This window comes from Geotrypetes seraphini, chromosome 12, assembly GCF_902459505.1.
Source record: "Geotrypetes seraphini chromosome 12, aGeoSer1.1, whole genome shotgun sequence".
Lineage (NCBI taxonomy): Eukaryota > Metazoa > Chordata > Amphibia > Gymnophiona > Dermophiidae > Geotrypetes > Geotrypetes seraphini.
In genome coordinates, this window is record NC_047095.1 from 70595408 (window position 1) to 70615834 (window position 20427).

A 20427-nucleotide genomic window follows, 5' to 3' on the forward strand; every position below is an offset into this window, starting at 1 on the left:
CATGTGTCTCGCTGAGATGGATTGGCGAGAAGACACCGACTGGCAGAGTAGAAGGAGAGCATCCATGCGTTGAGGAGGAAGGAATGCTCGAAGTTGAATGGTATCCAGAACAGCCCCGATAAAGGGGAGAGACTGGGTGGGCTGAAGATGTGACTTGGGGAAGTTGATCTCGAAGCCCAAACTCTGCAGGAAACAAATTGTAGTCAAGGTCGCCGAAATGACCCCTGGAGCCGACGGTGCCTTGATGAGCCAGTCGTCGAGGTATGGAAACACCTGAAGACCCATGTTCCGGAGTGCAGCGGCCACCACCACCAGACACTTCGTGAAGACTCTGGGAGACGAGGAAAGGCCGAATGGAAGCACTCGATACTGTAGATGCAGATGTCCCACCCGAAATCTGAGGAACTTGCGGGAGGCCGGATGAATAGGGATGTGCGTGTAGGCCTCCTTGAGGTCCAGAGAGCATAACCAATCGTTCTGCTCGAGGAGGGGATAGAGAGAAGCAAGGGTCAGCATGCGGAACCGCTCCTTGACCAAAAACTTGTTGAGGACTCGAAGGTCCAAAATGGGACGCAGATCGCCCGTCTTCTTCGGGACCAGGAAGTACCGGGAGTAAAACCCCCGGTTTTGCTGATCTAATGGAACCGGCTCGACTGCCCGAAGCCGAAGCAGAGCCTGAGCCTCCTGGAGAAGAAGAGCGGTCTGCGTCAAGTTGGAAGGATACTCTCTTGGCGGGTGGTCCGGGGGGACCCGTTGGAAATGAAGAGAGTATTCCTCTCTTACGATGGCAAGGACCCAGAGGTCCGTGGTGATCGTCTCCCATCGATGACAAAAATGATGGACACGACCCCCAATGGGAAAAACGGGGGGAGACAGAATGAAGTCGGTTATGCTCCCTGGAAGAGAGTCAAAAAGGCTGAGTAGCCTTGGGTGCAGCCGGCATCTGAGGCTTCTGCTGAGGCTTCTGGGGAGGCTGTCTCTTCGCAGGCTGTCTTGCAGGAGGAGTCTGCCTCGGTTGATAACGCCGCTGGTAAATCAGAGGCGGCCTAGAGGGACGAGACTGTTGAGGTTTGGGCTTAGGCCGCAGAATAGACTGGAAGGACTTCTCATGGTCCGAAAGCTTCTTAGTAACAGTCTCGATAGACTCATCGAACAGATCCGCCCCCGCACAAGGCACATTTGCAAGTCTGTCTTGGAGGTTCGGATCCATATCAATCGTACGAAGCCATGCCAGGCGACGCATGGCGACCGAACAGGCCGCAGCACGTGCCGAGAGCTCGAAGGCATCGTAGGAGGATTGCATCAGCTGCAGGCGTAACTGGGAAAGGGTCGCCACCACCTCTTCAAATTCGAATCGAGCCTGAGTATCGATAAAAGGGATGAACTTGCGGAGCACCGGCAAGAAGAAGTCCAAATATGAAGAGAAGAAGAAATTGTAATTGAGCACTCGAGTCGCCATCATCGAGTTCTGGTAGATACGTCTACCAAATTTATCCATCGTCCTCCCTTCACGGCCCGGTGGTACTGAGGCGTAAACCTGGGAGGGATGAGATCGTTTGAGGGAGGACTCGACCAGAAGGGACTGATGAGATAGTTGTGCCCCCTCAAACCCTTTGTGGTGGACGATGCGGTATCGAGCATCCAACTTACTGGGAACTGCAGGGATGGAATATGGTGTTTCAAAACAACGCATGAAAGTCTGGTCAAGCAGTTTATGCAGAGGTAGCCGAAGCGTCTCCGCCGGAGGGTGAGGCAAATGCATGGTGTCCAGATACTCCTTAGAATATCGAGAACCAGTGTCCAAAGTTACATCCAAGTCATCCGCCATTTGTCGGAGGAAGGAGGAAAAGGACAGTTGGTCCGCCAGCGCCGGCCGGCGAGACGGACTAGAAGAAGTGGAAGCCTCCGGGTCCAGAGATAGCTGGGAGCGGCACGGCGAATAGGAGGTAGATGGTTCCTCATACTCCGGTCCCTCAGGCGGGGATAAATCCGACGAGGAGTATCCCATACGCTGGATCTTCTTTTGCGGGGACACCTCCGAATGACGTGAGGAGTGTCGAGATGAGTGTCGAGATCGATGCCCCTCCCGGTGACGGGATGGGGAACGAGATCTTCTGTGCATCGCACGATCCCCCGAAGCCTCCAAGGAATGAATGGGACTAGATGCCGTGGATCGCAGAGGTGGCAAGGATGCGGACTCCCGCAGTGCCACCCAGGTCTGGTATGGAGTGCGGAAGAACTCCTCCTGCGATGCGGTATGCCCAGGACTCCGATTATCAGGGGCTGACAAAGTGCTCTGATGTCGAGGAGGCGTGATGGGCTCCAAAGGCGGCATATCACCAAATGAAGCCCGCCTGGAGGCTCCCGCCGCCCTCCGTCGATCCTCCTCGTCGAGCAGAGAGATCGAACGACGAGGAGGAGGGGGAGGGGGAGGGGGCGGTCCGCCCCCCCGGGACCAGGACCGGGAGGTCACCCTGAATGGAGGCGATAAGCCAGGGTCCCATGGACTGCATAAGCTCGACAAACTGAGCTTCCAGCAGGGATCGCAGCGAAGCCGATATGGAGGGATCCGCACCGAAAGGGGGTCCTCCAGCATGGTCTTCGCGCTCCTTTGTGGCCAAGTGCTTCTGCTTGCTAGCTTTAGGCACTTTGATGACCACCGGAGGGACAGTGGAAGGCGGTACCTGAGCCGAGGAGACGGAGGCAGGCACCGGTGTCAAACTGGAGGCAGAAGTCGGAGTGAACGATGCCGGCTTCACAATGCCCGATGCAGGAGTTGTCGATGCAGGTTTCAAACGGACCGGCGAAACATCAGCAGAAGTTGAAGCAGACGGCTCCTTGGCAGTCTCCATCTTAAACATCGACTCCCAAAGCAAGCAGCGCCGTTTGAACGAGCGCGCAGTGAGTGTGGAACAAGGCCGGCACGATTTCGGAACGTGTTCTGGACCAAGACACTGAAGACAGCGTCGATGCGGGTCCGTCAACGAAATCGCACGCTGGCACTTGCTGCACTTTTTAAAACCGGTGATTGGCCGGGACATAGGCCGGAAAATCGACGCCGCAAGGTCGAAGGCGCTAGGCCTAAGCCACGAGGCCGGCCCGGCCGAACCGCCGGAAGAAATAATTTTAACTTTTTTTTTTTTTTTTTTTAAAGAAAATATAAAGTAAAATTGAAATAAATCAAATAAACAAAAAACGCGGTACAAAGAAGGCAAAATTACTGAAATTCAGTCAGCGCAGAATGAAGTGAAACTTCTCAGCTCCGCGGAAAGAAAAGAACTGAGGAGACACGCCCGGTACATCGGGCGGGAAGGCACTGGCGCATGCGCGGTGCGGGCATCTCGAAACTTCTGAGTTTCTTCAAGCAAGACATGCTTGCAAGATGTCCATATCGGGGCTCTGTCGGATGACATCACCCACTAGTGAGAATACCTGCCTGCTTGTCCTGGGATAATTTGTGGAATGGAAACATTGGACTTGGAATTAGTAAAAGAAAGAACATTTATTGCTAGAAAAATGGAAAGTTTCGAGAACCAATTAAGGAAAAATAACTTGAGACTCCTAAATTTTCCAAAATGTCCCTTAATTTCACCAATGGAGATGGTAAGAAAGTATTTTAAGGAAATTTTGCTTATTCCTATTGAAAGTTTGCCACCTATTGTTAGAGCTAATTACCTTCAAATCAAGAGACCTGTGGAAGTTTCCACTCCTAATGAGATTCAAGGGACTAACAATGAAAATATGAACTTAACAACTTTTCTGGAAAACTCCTTGGAGGTTATAACGGAAAGGAAAACCCTGTTAATAACTCTCGCTTTGGAAAGTGATAGAGAATATATATTGCGTTTGTATTTTCGTCATATTAATGATCAGTTTTTAGGTTCTAATGTTCGAATATTTCCTGATATGTCTTTAAGATCCCAGAGGCGTAGGAAAGAATTCTTGGCATTAAGGCCAAGAGTCCTTGCCTTGGGGGCAAATTTTTTGTTGAAATTTCCTGTAAAATGTTTTGTGTCTTATCAGAATAAGAATTACTTGTTTTTTGAACCTAAACAACTAGTAGGATTTATAGAATCCAAAGAGCAAGTAGTGCCTATGGCTGAGAATGTATAACCTGCCATGAATGGCTGTAGCACCGCAGATAATTGCCGCTTTCTAGGTTGGATAAAGATTGTTTCTATTGTTAATTTATTTTCTAAAAATCTCCCTTCAAAGATTGTGGACTAAATATATTAGAAGTATAAATGAATAACCAAAACACTGATTTAAGTGGAATTGGTTTATAAGTTTTCTTTTTAATAACTTCTGATAATCTGAAATACAAGTAATGTATTGCTTGTTTGTATTGATAAAATTGAATAAATAAATAATTAAAAAAAAAAAAAATCAGTACTTCACAAAAACACAGAACTTGCCCATAGCGATTAATCAGATCTCCTGTTTCATTTTTCCCACATAAAACAAAATTGGATTGGTCACTATGAGCAGTTTTTGTGGAAAACCTTCTCCTGCTTTTATAAATGAGCCTCATTATTCATTTTTGCTTAGTTTGTAAGAACATACCACCACCTGTATTTGTTATGGATGCTGCTAAGTTAGATAAGTTCTTAAACAAAAAGACGTTTCTTTAGGTAAGTGAGCATTTTCCTTTGTGCTTTGGCGATTTAAAGATTGGGATAAAAGAGAAACTGTAGGTTTCTAGATTTTTAAAAAAAAAAGCAGCACACTTAAACTAGTTTCCATAGTGTAAAACCCTATTCCACCTAGTTTTAAAATTGAACATTCTGCAAGAGAGTGGGCGGTAAATGGACAATATTCAGACTGGAAGAGCGTCAACAGTGGGGTGCCGCAGGGCTCAGTGCTTGGACCCGTGCTCTTCAACATCTTTATAAACAAATCGGGACACTGGTACGACAAGTGAGATGATTAAATTTGTGGACGATACGAAGTTATTCAGAGTAGTGAGGACGCAAGGGGATTACGAAGATCTGCAACGTGATATAACCAAACTTGAGAAATGGGCATCGACATGGCAAATGAGGTTCAACTTGGATAAGTGTAAGGTGATGCATGTCGGTAATAAAAATCTCATGCACGAATACAGGATGTCCGGGGCGGTACTTGGCGAGACCTCCCAGGAAAGGGACTTGGGAGTTCTGATCGACAAGTCAATGAAGCCATCCGTGCAATGCACGGTGGCGGCAAAAAGGGCAGACAGAATGCTAGGAATGATAAAGAAGGGGATCACGAACAGATCGGAGAAGGTTGTCATGCCACTGTACCGGGCCATAAGCCCTCACCTGGAATACTGCGTTCAGCACTGGTCGCCGTACATGAAGAAGGACACGGTATTACTCGAAAGGGTCCAGAGAAGAGCGACTAAAATGGTTAAGGGGCTGGAGGAGTTGCCATACAGTGAGAGATTAGATAAACTGGGCCTCTTCGAGAGAGGACATGATCGAAACCTTCAAGATCCTGAAGGGAATAGACTTAGTAGATAAAGACAGATTGTTCACCCTCTCCAAGGTAGGAAGAACGAGAGGGCACACTCTAAAGCTGAAAGGGGATAGATTCCGTAAAAACATAAGGAAGTTCTTCTTCACCCAGAGAGTGGTAGAAAACTGGAACACTCTTTCAGAGTCTGTTATAGGGGAGAACACCCTCCAGGGATTCAAGACAAAGTTGGACAAGTTCCTGCTAAACTGGAACCTACGCAGGTGAAGCTGGACTCATTTAGAGCACTGATCTTTGACCTGAGAGCCACTGCGTGAGCGGACTGCTGGGCAGAATGGACCACCAGTCTGACCCAGCAGCGGCAATTCTTATGTTCCTATGTTAAGAGGAAGGAACTTAACAAGTCACAGCCTACAGTATTAACAGATTTTCTCTAGAAGGCACAGCACGGTCTACTTCAGTCTTCTAAAATTCATTTTATTTATTTAATTTGATTTCTATACTGTCCTCCCGGGAGCTCAGACAACATCCATAACAAACTTGACACCACCCGGAAGTTATATCAAGGAGGGGCTCGACGGCTGAAGGAAGGCTTCGGAGCAGGCCTCTGAAGATTTTTCAGCATGGCGCAGCTGGCTCATTCGGGTAAGCAAGGCATGAGGGGAGCTGGGGGTGGTGATACTGTAAGCCATGGGGAGAGGAAGTGTTGCCATGCTGATCCTGGTGCAATTTTTTTTTTTTGCCATGGAAATAAAGCTGCTTACCTCTCCTGCGGGGGGATAGTAGGCGGTCTTGTTCCCATTCCCGTGAACTAACCACGGGTACCCTTCCCCGTGTCATTTTCTAGTTGAAACCCTCTGCTCAGTGCGCAATGGTGGCTAAGAAAGCAAATAGAATGTTAAGAATTATCAGGACAGGAATGAAAAACAAAGATTAAAATGTTATAATGCCCTTGGATCACTCCATGGAGTGGCTGTACTTCGAATACCGTCTGCGAGTCTGATTGCTGCATCTCAAATTAGATATAGAAAAATTAGAAAAGGTACAAATTTTTTTTAGAAGGGATGGGACGGGTTCCCTAGGAGGAAAGACTGACGTGGCTAGGGTTCTTCAGCTTGGAGAAGAAATGGCTCAGGGGAGATACTCTTTCCAAAAATACTAGGACTAGGGGGAATGCAATGAAGCTATCAAGAAGCAGAAGACTGGAGGGAAGTATTAGAGTTAAAACAGACCAGAGAAAATAGTTCTTCACTTAACAAGCAAAACTCTGGAATTCCTTGCTGGAGAATGTGGTGAAAGCAGTTAGCAGGATTAAAAAAAAAAAAAAAAGTTCATAAGCCTTTATTAAGATGGACTTGGCGGAAATCCTTCTTCCTAGGATAAGCAGCATAACATCTGTTTTACTCTACGGGATCTTGCCAGGTACTTGTAACCTGGGTTGGTCATGGGCTTGATGGACTTTCAATCTGTCTCAGTATGGCAATTTTTATGTTCTTATGGGTACTCATCAAAATTGGTTCAATTAAGGGGTACTTGGCAAACTGCTCTAGCTTACTCAGGTCCAAAGGGTTTGGTCTTTAGGTACACTCCCTTGGGCACTGAGACACTGAATGGACTGGACTAAGATGCCACAGAAGGCCTAAATTTATTGCAGTCTCTTTGTGCAATATTTTGAACTATCCCGACTCAAAAACCATGAGCGAATAATTAGCAGCCAACTAAGTGGAGAGACTCAACCTTGCTCTTCCTGGTGTGATCAAACAATTCCCTAGCACCACAGCCTCCAGATCACCATTACACACAGTCAGAAGAATAAAAGGTTACCCCTCCCACACACACACACACACACACACACACACCTTTAACAGAACTTTGACCCTACCCTGTTATTCTGGGTACTTTCAGTTTGACTACAGGCTACAACATATTTTTAACCCTTTATCTGGCATTGTTGCTCAGAAGCAACATATGTTTCTATGGCCCTTATGGGAGATTTGCACTTCCAAATGCCTGTTACTTTGGCACTGTTGCTCTTGTTAAACATAAAGTTATATAAAGCAGCTGTTTCACCATCTGCCAATTAAAGAGTTACATAAAAATGGTTTAAAGTGATTACAAATACATTTTAAAACTCATATATAAGAATTAGTTTGAGTGACGCTGGCTTCTCCAACTTCTTTTGGCTCCACATAAAATAGAGGTTTAAGAGCAGAAATGGCCTGCTTTTAAACTTGCATAGACGATATACAGTGCAGGTAAAAAGGATGCATATACTGCCTGTACTTGTACAAGCTGATGCTAATTGAGCAGAGGCACTCTTAGGGACAAGGACAATGTGCACAAGTATATAAACCAGGAACTAATGTGCATAACTTAGGTTGGGAAACAGAAGGTAAAAATGTGTGCCTGCAGTTTCAGTAGGGTAATTTTCAGAGGGAAAACATACACAATAGTTTCCTTCGAATGCTGGATGCAACTCATGCACATACATGCCACATAAGTCAAATGGCCCAAAAATTAAAATAATGTACCAACATATCCAAAAGATGTGACCTCTGAGGTCTAGAAAAGGCACCTACTGCAAAATCATCACCTCTTCCAAATACAAAAAGCAGAAAGAGCTAGGCTGTACACAAATACTCCTGCTTTTTCTAGGGTTTTTTTTCTTCTTTTACACCATGGGCTGTCCTTAAATAATTTATGGCGGGTTAAATTTATTGCACAGCCCAGGCTGGCTGGAAAATTCGAATTGCCAAATAATTAGATTTTAGGGGCAATGCTTATAAATTATCCGCTGATTTGTCCGGACTTGTTTGTCACTTGCTCTATGCTTCAGGTCATCTTTGGCATTTGGCTGTTTGCGTTTTAATTGCTGATTTACACTTTGACAGATGAGAGCTGACGCCTCTAAGGTCCAGGGGGAAAGAGAGCAGAAGGGTGGAATGGATTCTTTCAAAGAATTCTTTCCCTCCCCCCTAAGAGACAATTAAACAAGAAAGAACAAGGATAGAAGGGGCAAAAGACCTAACACTATCTTCAGATATTTATTTGTAATGCCACATATTAAACTGATATATAGTTTGATAAGAGGGGTAGGGAGTAGAGAGCTGCACGGGGACGACGGGAATCCTGCGGGACCCGCTGGTTCCCCCTTCGGGTCACGGGGATCCCATGGGGACGCCCCCTAGGGTCGCAGGGTTCCTGTGGGGTTGGATGCACTTGAGCCGCGAGGCTCGTCTTCTTTTCCCTACCTGCCCTGCCGCAGCACACAGCCGACCGGAAGTCTTCCATGATGTCAGTGCTGACTTCGGAGGGAGGGCTTAAGCTAAGCCCTCCCTCAGACGTCAGCACTGACATCGGGAAGACTTCCGGTCGGCTGTGTACTGCGGCAGGGCAGGTAGGAAAAATTCAAGGCAGTGGCATACCAAGGGGGGGAGCGGGAGGGGCGGTCCGCCCCGGGGCAGCCTTAGGGGGTTGTGCAGAGCCGGCCAGATCCCCTTACCTTCGTGGCGCATTCCCCGACCGACCGACCGACAACAGGCCCGGTCCGACAAACCTCCCTGCCCTGTAGCCGCGAATCTAAATTACCTTCTTACAGCAGCTAGATTCAGGGCAGGGAGGTTTGTCGGACCAGGCCTGTTCTGTTGTCGGTCAGATGGGGAAACACCACAAAGGTAAGGGGCAGGGAGGGAGAAAGGGAGGAAAGGTGGAGTGGAGTTTGCTTAAGGGAAATGGGTAAAACTGAGGGGAGAAGGACGCTGAAAGCACTGGGGAAGACAGAGGGGGGAGAAGGACGCTGAAAGCACATGGGGAAGACAAAGGGGTGGAGAAGGACGCTGAAAGGACATGGGGAAGACGGGGGGAGGAGAAGGACGCTGAAAGGACATGGGAAAGACAGAGGGGGAGAAGGACGCTGAAAGGACATGGGAAAGACAGAGGGGGGAGAAGGACGCTGAAAGGATATGGGGAAGACAGAGGGGGGAGAAGGAGGCTGAAAGGACATGGGGGAGAAGGATGCTGAAAGGACATGGGGAAAACAGAGGGGGGAGAAGGACGCTGAAAGGGCATGGGGAAAACAGAGGGGGGAGAAGGACGCTGAAAGGGCATGGGGAAAACAGAGGGGGGAGAAGACGCTGAAGGGAAATGGGAAAGAGAGAGGGGGGAGAAGACGCTGAAGGGAAATGGGGAAGAGAGAGTGGGGAGAAGACGCTGAAGGGAAATGGGGAAGAGAGAGTGGGGAGAAGACGCTGAAGGGAAATGGGGAAGAGAGAGTGGGGAGAAGACGCTGAAGGGAAATGGGGAAGAGAGAGTGGGGCGAAGACGCTGGCAGGGAAGAAGACAGAGATGCCAGACTATGGGGGGAGCGGAGGGAAGAAGATGGGTGCCAGACCAATTTGGAAGGGGAGAGAAAGGGAGAGGCACAGTAATAGAGCAAATGGAAGACGCAGAGAGAAGAGAGATAGTGGATGGAAGGAAGAACATGAGGAAAGCAGAAACCAGGCAACAAAGGTAGGAAAAAAATTATATTTCTTTTTTTTTTTTTTGCTTCAGGATAAAGTAGTATATTAGTTGTGTTGATAAAAATTTATATAAACATTAGAGGCTCTGGTAGAAACTCGTTTACAAAGTATGTATTCTTCCCAATTAATATTTCCAAATTAATAAAGTCTCTTTGCTTATTTGTAAATGGGTTTCTACCAGAGCCTTTAATTCAGTAGCATAATTAAATGAAATAACTATTTCTGAAGTTTATAGGGACAGGTGGGGACGGAGGGGATTCCTCGCGGGGACGGGTGGGGATGGAGGGATTCCTCACGGGGACAGATGGGGACGGGTGGGACTTTGACGGGGACGGGTAGGATTTCTGTCCCCGCGCAACTCTCTAGGGAGCTGACTAGAAAGAATGGAATCAAGTCCAGTCCCTTGATTAAAGACCTCCCGGAGACCCCAGACACCTCCCTTAGGACAGAGGCATTCCAGGAAGCTACTCAGCACCTGGGAAACAGTACTCCGCCTCAGATGTTAAGTATCTTGATGAATCCCAAAGAATAAAGGGGGAACCCAAGGAAGAGTCCATGAGGTACAGGTCCCTGGGAAGAGAAGAGTTTTGTGAGGAAGAAATCCCCAAGGAAGAGGAGGAAATGATCTGGGAATCTCAGAATGAGGAATATGACAGCCCCATGGAAGTAAGTGAAGCGTGGTGGTGGGGGATATGATGCAGGATGAGAATAAGGAAATAGGCCTATAACCTTCATATCACCCAAGATATGGGGAGGAGAAACCTGTGAGAATTCCATATGTGTGGTGACTTTCTCCCTTACACTCTGTGCCTAGGTGACAAGGTTAATTCTGGCAACCCTGAGTATGACATTGAAATCTTTGTGCAGGTGACAATTTTATGGCCTGAATAAACCCCTGTATGATTCAGCTGAATTATGGACTAAATTTGTATGGGGACTGATTTGCATATTTATCAGCCAAATATGACTGGTGTTGGAATCTTAATAGGAAGTTTGGCATCTGGGAGATCACTTCCACATTTTTCTGTGGTCTACTGAGCAAGATGATGATGAACTGGATGTCTTCATTTAGATTTTTTTTTCTCACCCTAATGGACATAGCATGGGGAAACTATAACTGAGACTATGACCCTCCTTGTTTTGGGGGGGAAAATCTGGCATCCTACCTAAACCCTAGTAAACCATCCCTGGACTGAACTGGTGAAGGTTACAAAAGAGAGAGAGAAAGGGGGATAGGATCAAACTAAGTACTTGCAAGATCGTCTGGAAAGAAGATCTAATGAAGGACTCGAAAGGCTATCTGGTAACAATGGTAATATAGAGTTGATCTATGCAATATGTTTAAGGAATATAATAGTGATTCTCAGGGCAACAGCAAATGAAAAGCTTAAAATTAGATAATCCTTAAACTGCAAGGATGAACTCTTAATGTCAAATTTAACTGCTCTGGGGCAATCTGAGCATGGTCTTTGCTGTTTAGCATATGAATAGTATAAGATTCAGTATTTCAACATTATCAGCAGAGAATAGGATAACATGAAAATATTCTATTAAGCCCCCTGATTGTGGGGCATCTCTGAGATAAGGCCTTTGGGTTAAGATTTCACTAGAGATCCTCACGGTGTCATATACTGCACAAAGAAACTTGTGTTTTACCATACAGCCTAATGAACAATTGGGTGCTTCCCAAAGACTAGGTTCAAAAAGTGAAGTAGTGCATGTTCTCCGAGAACAGAAGACACACATTCTCACATATGGGTAATGTTATCCAATGGAGAGGTGCAGAGATGCTCCCCAGCATTCACATACTGAAGAAACATTTGACAGTGTCTACAGCACTTGGGTACACCTTCCTGCCTATTACCATCATGAAGAATGAAAGCAGTCCAATCTAGCAGGCTAAAGCAGTATATCGCAAACTGTGTGCCTTTTGAGATTTTAAGTGTGCCACGGCTCACTGGGCAGGAAGAGAGGATCTGGTGCCTTTTATCAGCTGACTTCTCCTACCGTCGCGTTGGTCGCATATCTGCCGGGACTCCTGCCTCCCTCGGCTCCACACCCCCGAACCATCAGCGGTAGCTCTGTATGCTTTTAACTTCGACACACAGCTGCCGCTAAGCAGTAGTTTAACTTTGGTTTCATCAGGCAGCCTTGGAGCCTTTGCTAGGCTGGCCCGCATCACATCATTGAAGCGGGCCAGCCTAGCAAAGGCCCCAAGGCTGCCTGATGAAACCGCGGCTAAACTAGTGCTAGCGGCAGCTGTGTGCCGAAGTTAAAAGCACACAGGGAGCTGCCGCTAGGCTAGACAGGCAAGGTATTGCTGGACAGGGAAGGAAAAAGAGACACTGCTGAACATGGGGAGCAGGGAAGAGAGAAGGGGTAATGCTGGACAGGGGGGGAGGTACAAGCAAAGGAGAAGAGGTGCTGCTGGACCTGGCAGAAAGGGAGGGAAAGGAAAGGTGCTACACACTGGAGGGGAGGGTGATATGGTGCATGGGGAGAAAGCATATTGGGTTGATGGTGTGGAACGGAGAGATGCCATTCGAGGGAAGAGGCAAGGACAGAGAGAAAAAGCGTGCAGGAGGCAGAAAGTATTGGACTCATGAAGAGGGTGAGATGGATGGGGAGGACAGAAATTAGGGAAGGAGAAATGTTACACTCTGGGGAAGGGGAAGAGGGCAGAGAGTGAAACGTTGGACTCATGGAGGGAGAGATGTTGGTTGGGGGAGGGAAGGAGGACCACAGGAGAAGCATGCAGGAGGAAGAGAGAAAAAAATGGACTGGTGGAAAGGAGGGAGAAATATTGGACTGGGAGGGGGCACCAGAAAGGAGAAAGGGAAGGGAGATGGACTGCAGGGGGCAGAAAGGAGGAAGAGAAATAGAAATGTTACACTGGGGGGGAGGAGGAGAGATGACTAAAGGAAGGTAGAGATACCAGACCAGGGAATGGAAGGGAAGGAGGGGAGTCTAGTAGCGCTATAGAAATAATAATAGTAGTGGTAGTAGAGAGAGATGCCAGATTATGGGAAGGAGAGGAGAGAGATGTCAGACCATGGAAATAGGAAGGGAAGGAAAGAGAGATAGGAAGGAAAGGTAAGACATGGAAAAGTAGATTTTGAGAAGAAAGCAGAAAAATGGAAATATTGAAGGTTAAGTTAATGCCAAAGATGGATACAAAATAGAACAAAACACAAATGACTCCCCTCTCATCAATACTGGGCAAGTTTCTCAAATAATATCATCAGATAACATTTAAAGGCTTTTAAATATTTAAATGTGCTCATAAGCTCTTCAGCAAGGCGCCACAGCAGTGGTACAATGTTCCTGGAAAGGTGCTTGAATTTTAATCATAACACATTGCATGGAGCAAGGATTCTGGCTTCTCCTGGAGTGACAAATGTTATGGCTCTACAAAAGCTGTTTAACAGTAGACCACTTATCTGAAAAGGTCAGTTCACGGCTCCAACACAGTCTGTGTTTCGCTACGCTACATCAGGAAGTCAAAAGGATGAGAACATAAGAATTGCCGCCACTGGGTCAGACCAGTGGTCCATCGTGCCCAGCAGTTTGCTCACGCAGCGACCCTCTGATCAAAGATCAGTGCCCTGAGACTAGCCCTACCTGCACACGTTCCGGTTCAGCAGGAACTTGTCTAACTTTGTCTTAAATCCCTGGAGGGTGTTTTCCCCTATAACAGACTCTGGAAGAGCATTCATAAGAGCTTTTTATATTGATTTTATTTGCAGTGTGCAGTGCCTGAGTCCTTTGGTCTACACACTTGATGTAGACCAAAGGGCTCAGGCACTGCACACTGCAAATTTATTTTTCCCCAATTTATTTTAATGTACAATGCTTTGAATTCTATGTTTAGCGTTTAATCAAAATTTTAATAAACTATGGAACTATGAAACTATAGTGGACAGTGCTAAAGGCTTTTTCTATATCTGAACTCCTGGAGCATCTCCACACCACGGCTCTATCAGATGATGTCACCCACATTTGAAAATATGCTGTCCAAATGCATGGAATGTTAACACCACCAAGCATGAATTTAAAAATAACTTCATAAGTAACACTTTGATTATATTTCAGCTCCATTACAGCATTCTTTTAAATACTAAACTATCTTGGGTTAAGAATTTAAACAAAACGATGCAATAATATAGGGATGGAGAATAGTTAAGCTCTGGAATGCATTGCCAGAGGATCTGGTAACAGTGGTTAGCCTAGCTGGTTTTAAAAAAAAGGTTTGGACAAGTTCCTGGAGGAAAAATCCATAGTTTATTATTGAGACAGACATGGGGAAAATCAGTGCTTGCCCTAGGATTGGTGGCATGGACAATTGTTACTATTTGGGTTTCTGCAAGATACAGTGTTCCCCCGCAAATTCACAGTTCGCGAATCGCGGACTCACTCTTTCACGGTCTGCTCTGACTGGCTCTTTCTGTAGTAAAGTTGGGAGACACCAATCAGGAGCTGCGTATCAAAGCAGCTCCTGATTGGTGTAGCCCGACTTTACTACAGGAAGAGGCGGTCAGAGCAGACCGTGAGTGATTTTCTTCATTCGCCAGCACTCCAACTGCCCTCTCCTGCCTCCCCAGCTCCCTCTCCTGCCTCCCCTGCCTTTTGACAAATGAAAAAACGCCTTTGCGGTTTTTTAAAATTCACAGAGGTTCCTGGAACGGAACCCCCGCGAATTTCAGGGGAGTACTGTACTTGTGACCTGGATTGGCCACTGAAGAAAAAGGAAACTAAGCTAGATGGACTGTTGATATGACCCAGTATGGATGTTCTCATGTTCTTATAATAGTTCAAACAAAAAAAAGATTCTCCCAATTGCTTGCATCCTGAACAGCACTTGGAACCTGTATGCCAATAGTAGCAGATTATACATGTTGACCTGCTTTCAGAGTTGAAAGGCTCCTAAACACCTTTGCTGTCTTCAAAAGACTCCAGTCCAGGACCAAGCAGTGATAATTTGTAATCATACTGGCCTTCACCTGACTTCAGCAGGATGCTGTTAGCACAGACAGGGAGACAAGGCTAATACCGACTAAAAGTTGGAAAGGCTCAAATTGCTCTGAAATTGGAGGGTCTAGCATTCCCTGCATTTCAGGCATGAAATTAGTAAGCAATGGTCATAGAAATGCCAAAAAGGACTCGTGTACAATTACAAAGCTGACACCAGGACATCTCATCCAAATAGAGAACATGCTCATTTTCATGACATGCTCCATACTTCCAAATAAAGTCAGCAAGAGACAAAGAAGAGAGTTGAAAAAAAGAAAATAAAACAGATGCTCTCATGCAAACAAGGTGAGCAGAAACAGTGGATAGCAGGACTAGAATTCCTTTTTTCACTAATTTACTTTCCATCTTTTTACATGGGATGATTTTCAAATCTTTTCAACTACATGTATGACTTTGGATTCAATAAGAATTAAATGCAAACAATATTTGAGAGAACCGCAGTCTGCTCATAGGGCAGGTTTCTCTTCCTTCCTTATTTCCTCCTAAATTATTCAGCTGGTTAGACTGCTGCTTCTAGTGCAGGCCTCTCTTGTCACAGGGAACAAACTCCAACCTGCACACATTATTTTAATAGAAATACATGCAAAGTCTTCAGTGAAAGTGGTAACACACAGTAACACAGTAAATGATGGTGGGATAGGTTCACAGCCTAGTTATACAAGGGAGCAGATAATTTATAACAGCATCACTAAAAAAGAAGTACACTGTACTCTGTATTCTGGGCACCTTGCATCTTGCATATACTTCTAATTATTCTGTCAACAGATTAGTAGATAAACTGCCTTGGCTTCAAGTAATGAGTTTTTTCCATGAAAGTAAAGTTCTACCAACCATAAGTCACGTTCAGGTTTCCCACAGTATTTTCTGCCCAACACAGGGCAAGTGCAGTCATTGCACAGTGGTCCACCATGCATCCTAACACAAAATAATTGGATCATATGTCCTATACTGCAAAGGGACACACAGTATTCCAAATCACAGGAACATATAGAAATGCTCCACTGTATGATATATTGAAAAGAATATAAAAAGAGAGCGCCCCATGCTGCTAAGTTCTACTAACCATAAGAATCAATATGTAGTCCATGAAAATGTGGATTTCTTTAGAAAAACGCCATGTCCCAGAACCAACCTATAGACCACAGCACTTTTAAGAGACCACCACCATTCATGCTACAGACCAAAGGCATTCTCTGTACATACCTGTGGATGTATCTGTGGTTTGTCACAGGTAGCCTCAAAGTCCAGCACTAAAAAGTAATGGTATCTCTGTGGTGGAAAGGATGCCATCGCTGCCACGGAAGCGCCAAACCCTTGGCATCCAAGTTTCCTGTTTAGCATTGGGTCGAATCCTGGGTCAACACCGTGGAAAAAGAAGGGGTCAGGATTCAGCACACCTTGTGCCCTGGTATATAGTTGTGGAGGAAGTCTTATTGGACGGATATGAGACAGCGCATGCATTGAACTCCCAGGAGATGTTACAGCTAAACCTTAGGAAGGAGAGAAATAGTAAACATTACTACCAGTGTGGCTTTAAGGAAGCAGTAGTACTCTTTATCAAAGTTCTCAAACCAATACTCAGCAAACTCCCAATCACTCTAGTGTTCAAAATATTCATAGGGAATAAGAATGAGATAAAAGTGTATTCAACAGAGGCAAGTACATGCAAATTTCTCAATTCAAGTTTAAAGTTTATTAGGTGTTTATATACCCCCTATCTAGGTTATATAAGTGGTTTAATCAGGTACTCAAGCATTTTCCCTATCTGTCCCGGTGGACTCACAATCTGTCTAATGTACCTGGGGCTATGGAGGACCGAGTGACTTGCCTAAGGTCACAAGGATCAGCACGGGGTTTGAACCCACAACCCCAGGGTGTTGAGGCTGTAGCTCCAACCACCGTGCCACATGCTCCTCAGGCATATTCACTGTGGTTGTCCTGAAAAAAATGACTAAGTAAATCCTGAAACCCTGGGCTAGGTTCTTCAAAACATCAGATGGACAAGAGTTCAGTGGGCTTTTTTCCTATGCTTCCAAAGTGCTTTCTGTCCCATTTTATTTCTTGCAGTTAAAGGCCTGACCACCTTAACTATCAGGCAAACTATCCATTAAGCCTGGAAGTTCCACTCAGTCACCTTCGAACATGAGGGGAAGGAAGAGAAAGGGATGTGCAACATAGGATATAAGAGACATACTTGAAAAATGCTGTTATTATATTACCTTTGCTTCTCAAAATACATTTTTTTAAAATAGACAGTCGTCTAATGAGGGCAACTTCTAGGGAGCTGTAGCCAAGCAAAAGACTACAGTAGATCCTAACAGCCACACAACCCAAAGAACTACCTGCATACTTTTACCCTCAAGGAAGTGGGCAGATTTCAAATAGCCCATTTACCCTGGTAAAGGGCTTTTAGAAAGTGCTCTCATTGGGAATATATTTAAAAAAGAGTAAATATTCAAAGGTTCTCTTGCCCAGTTAAATCTTGCTGGCTGTTCACTGATATTCACCAGCACTACACCAAACAGATAGGTTAGGGGTGATCCGAGAGCAGGGTTTGAGCAGAGCCTCTACTTAGCTGGTTAGCAGCAAAATTCAAGCAGCTAACAGGTTGCTAGACAGCAAAATGGCTATTCTAATTTTCTCTACCAAATTAACCTGACACCAGTCTTATTGTTCAGTGCCTCGTTAACTTCCAGATTGCCACATTAACCAATTAATTCAATGCCAGAAGATAAGCATGACCCAGCATTGAATATCCTGGGTAATTTCAGCTCATAAGCTGCTTACCCACTTTGGCCTGAATATTGAACTCAATACTTTTTGACACATTTAGCCCATTTCACATGGAGAAAGGGCCTTTTATAAAATTGCACAACTGAAGTAAACACATGGTCCCACTTTTATGTTATTTGCACAACCTGAGCTGAGGAGTAGTTGGAAAGTGCACAAATTTACCCTTTTTTCAGGGCAGGTGGAAAATTGTGCATCAGCATTTCCATACTCTTTGGGAATGTTCTAGGATCCTATTTCATAAAGGCCTTTTTTATTTCATTTTCATAACCAGAGACAGTTTAGAGCACAAATTATTGTGTTCAGATGTACCAAGTGCCGAAATCTTCATTCCACCTGTCTCCCTCGCCTTAATCCCCAAAATGCCTTTTTACCTCCTTTCAGAGAAATCATTTGTAACCTTCAACTTACTTCCTCCTGATGGCTACTTTTCTTCTGTGTGAGCAGATTTAAATTCTTTGTTCCCTCCCTTACCACATTGTTCATCCCTTTCCCCAACATTTTTATTTTTATATTCCCTCTTTCCCCATGTTCTCAATTGTTTTCCTTTACGTTTTGTCTTCTTTCGGTTCTTACCCTATTTAATTTGGGGGGCTTGGGAGGGGTTAATTTTTTATTATAAACCGCTTAGTTGTGGTTTGATATTTGCGGTATATTAAATAAACTGCTTACAATTGTACTGGCTAGTATGCTCTCAAAATGAATTGCTACAAAAAACAGATTTAACTACTCTGGCTTGAATAAGTGCTTAACATGCCCTAAGAGGCATTCCTATTTTCTTAATGGATATCTCAAGTACATCTAAAAGTACTGAAGGAACGTAGGGAAGTTCTGGCTGAGCCTTTCAATGCTTCTTTAGAGTCAGGAGTGATACTGGAGGAAGATGGATGTGGTTTCTCTCCATAAAAGTGGAAGAAAGGAAGAAGTAGGATACTATAGGCCTCCAATCCCACGACTCCATTTTTATCGGGAGCCTCTCATGGGAAGCTTTGTCGACAGCTTTCTGGAAGTCTGGATGCACTGCATCGACCAGCTCGCCTTTCTCCACATGTTTATTCACACCTTCAAAAAAGTCAAGCAACTTGGCAAAGCAAGACTTCCCTTGGCTGAACCCATGCTGACTCTGTTCCACTGAACCATGTTTGTCTATATGTTCCACAATTTTATTTTTTATCATGTTTCTACTATTTTGCCTGGCACAGAGGTCAGGCTTACTGATCTACAATTCCATGGATCTCCCCTGTAACCCTTTTTAAAAAATCAGCGTAACATTGGCTGTGTTCATGTTGACGTGTGGCAGTGTCTTGCTGAGTGGCATTCATTATTGTTGCATGTTTTTGTGTGCTACCATGAGAATGTCGGAGCTTGAATCAGAGCAATGAAAGAGCATTAAATTTCTTGTTAAACTTGGCAAGAGTGGAACTGAAATCAGGGACATGTTAGTTCAAGTTTATGGGGATAAAGCCATGAAGAAAATAGCAGAGGGGAGAGGAAGTGTCACTGATGAGGAAAGGTCAGAGCGGCCAGTAATGAGCAGAACCAACAAAAACATTGCAAAAATTTGTCGAATTATGCGTCAAAATCATCGGTTGACTGTGAGAAGCATAGCAGATCAAGTAAGCATCAATAGAAAAACAGGAAAATCTGAAAATATTGGCATGAGAAAGATGTGTGTAAAAATGGTCCCGAAGGAACTCACCAAAGAACAAAAGCAAAGGAGAGTTGAAGTTTGTCAAGACCTTTTGGAGAGGCAAGACAATATTTTGGGCCATGTTATCACTGGTGATGAAACATGAGTGCATCAATATGACCCTGAAACTAAGTGTCAAAGTGCACAATGGAGGTCAGCCAATTCTCCATGACCAAAAAAGTTCTGCTAGTCCAAATCCTTGGGTTTTGGCCAGGTACTAGGGACCAGGATTGGCCACCATGAGAATGGGCTACTGAGCTTGATGGATCATTGGTCTGACCCAGTAAGGCTATTCTTATCTTATGTTAAATCAAGAGTCAAAACGATATTGCTAACCTTTTTGATATCAGAGCGATTATTCATTATGAATTTGTATCAACTGGACAGTTAACTAAGTTTCTATTTGGAAGTGCTGAAAAGGCTGTGTGAAAATGTTAGACGAAAATAACCTGAATTTTTCACCAACTCATGGCTCTTGAATCATGACAATGCACCAGCTCACAAGGCACTGTCTGTGAGAGAGTAAGGAATTGTCTCGTTACTATACGAGGACTGAGCCCGTCTAGTCACTATCAAAGTAGGGCTATATCTCACTACTCTATGAAGAATACGCCTATCACTGCTAACTGCTGTTATGTACGTCTGCTTGTATGTCAACTTGTAACCTTGTTGCTAACCTTTCATTAAGTATATAAACTTGTAACCCATTCTGAGCTCTTTCGGGAGAATGGGCTAGAAAAAAAAATAAAAATAAAATTAAAAAATCAATCAATCAATCAATCTGCTGACTTCTGTGGCAAGTAAATTAACAGAAATGCTTTAAAACAGAGAATAGAGATGTTTCTGGAATCCAGTGTATTACAGGACCCGAGGCAATATGGATTCACTAGAGACAGGTCTTGTCAGTCAAGTCTGATCAATTTGATGAACAAAGAACTGGGT

At 44.9% G+C, this 20427-nt stretch overlaps 1 protein-coding gene across 3 annotated transcripts in view; it reads right to left on the reverse strand.

Annotated features, from left to right (window-relative positions):
• ERI3 (ERI1 exoribonuclease family member 3) overlaps positions 1-20427 on the reverse strand; it is a 486100-nt gene that overhangs the window by 421723 nt on the left and 43950 nt on the right. For all 3 annotated transcript variants that reach the window (XM_033916422.1, XM_033916425.1, XM_033916424.1), the window contains one exon: positions 16209-16495. In XM_033916422.1, coding sequence (XP_033772313.1) covers positions 16209-16495 — 287 coding nt within the window. The remainder of the gene's footprint in view (positions 1-16208; positions 16496-20427) is intronic.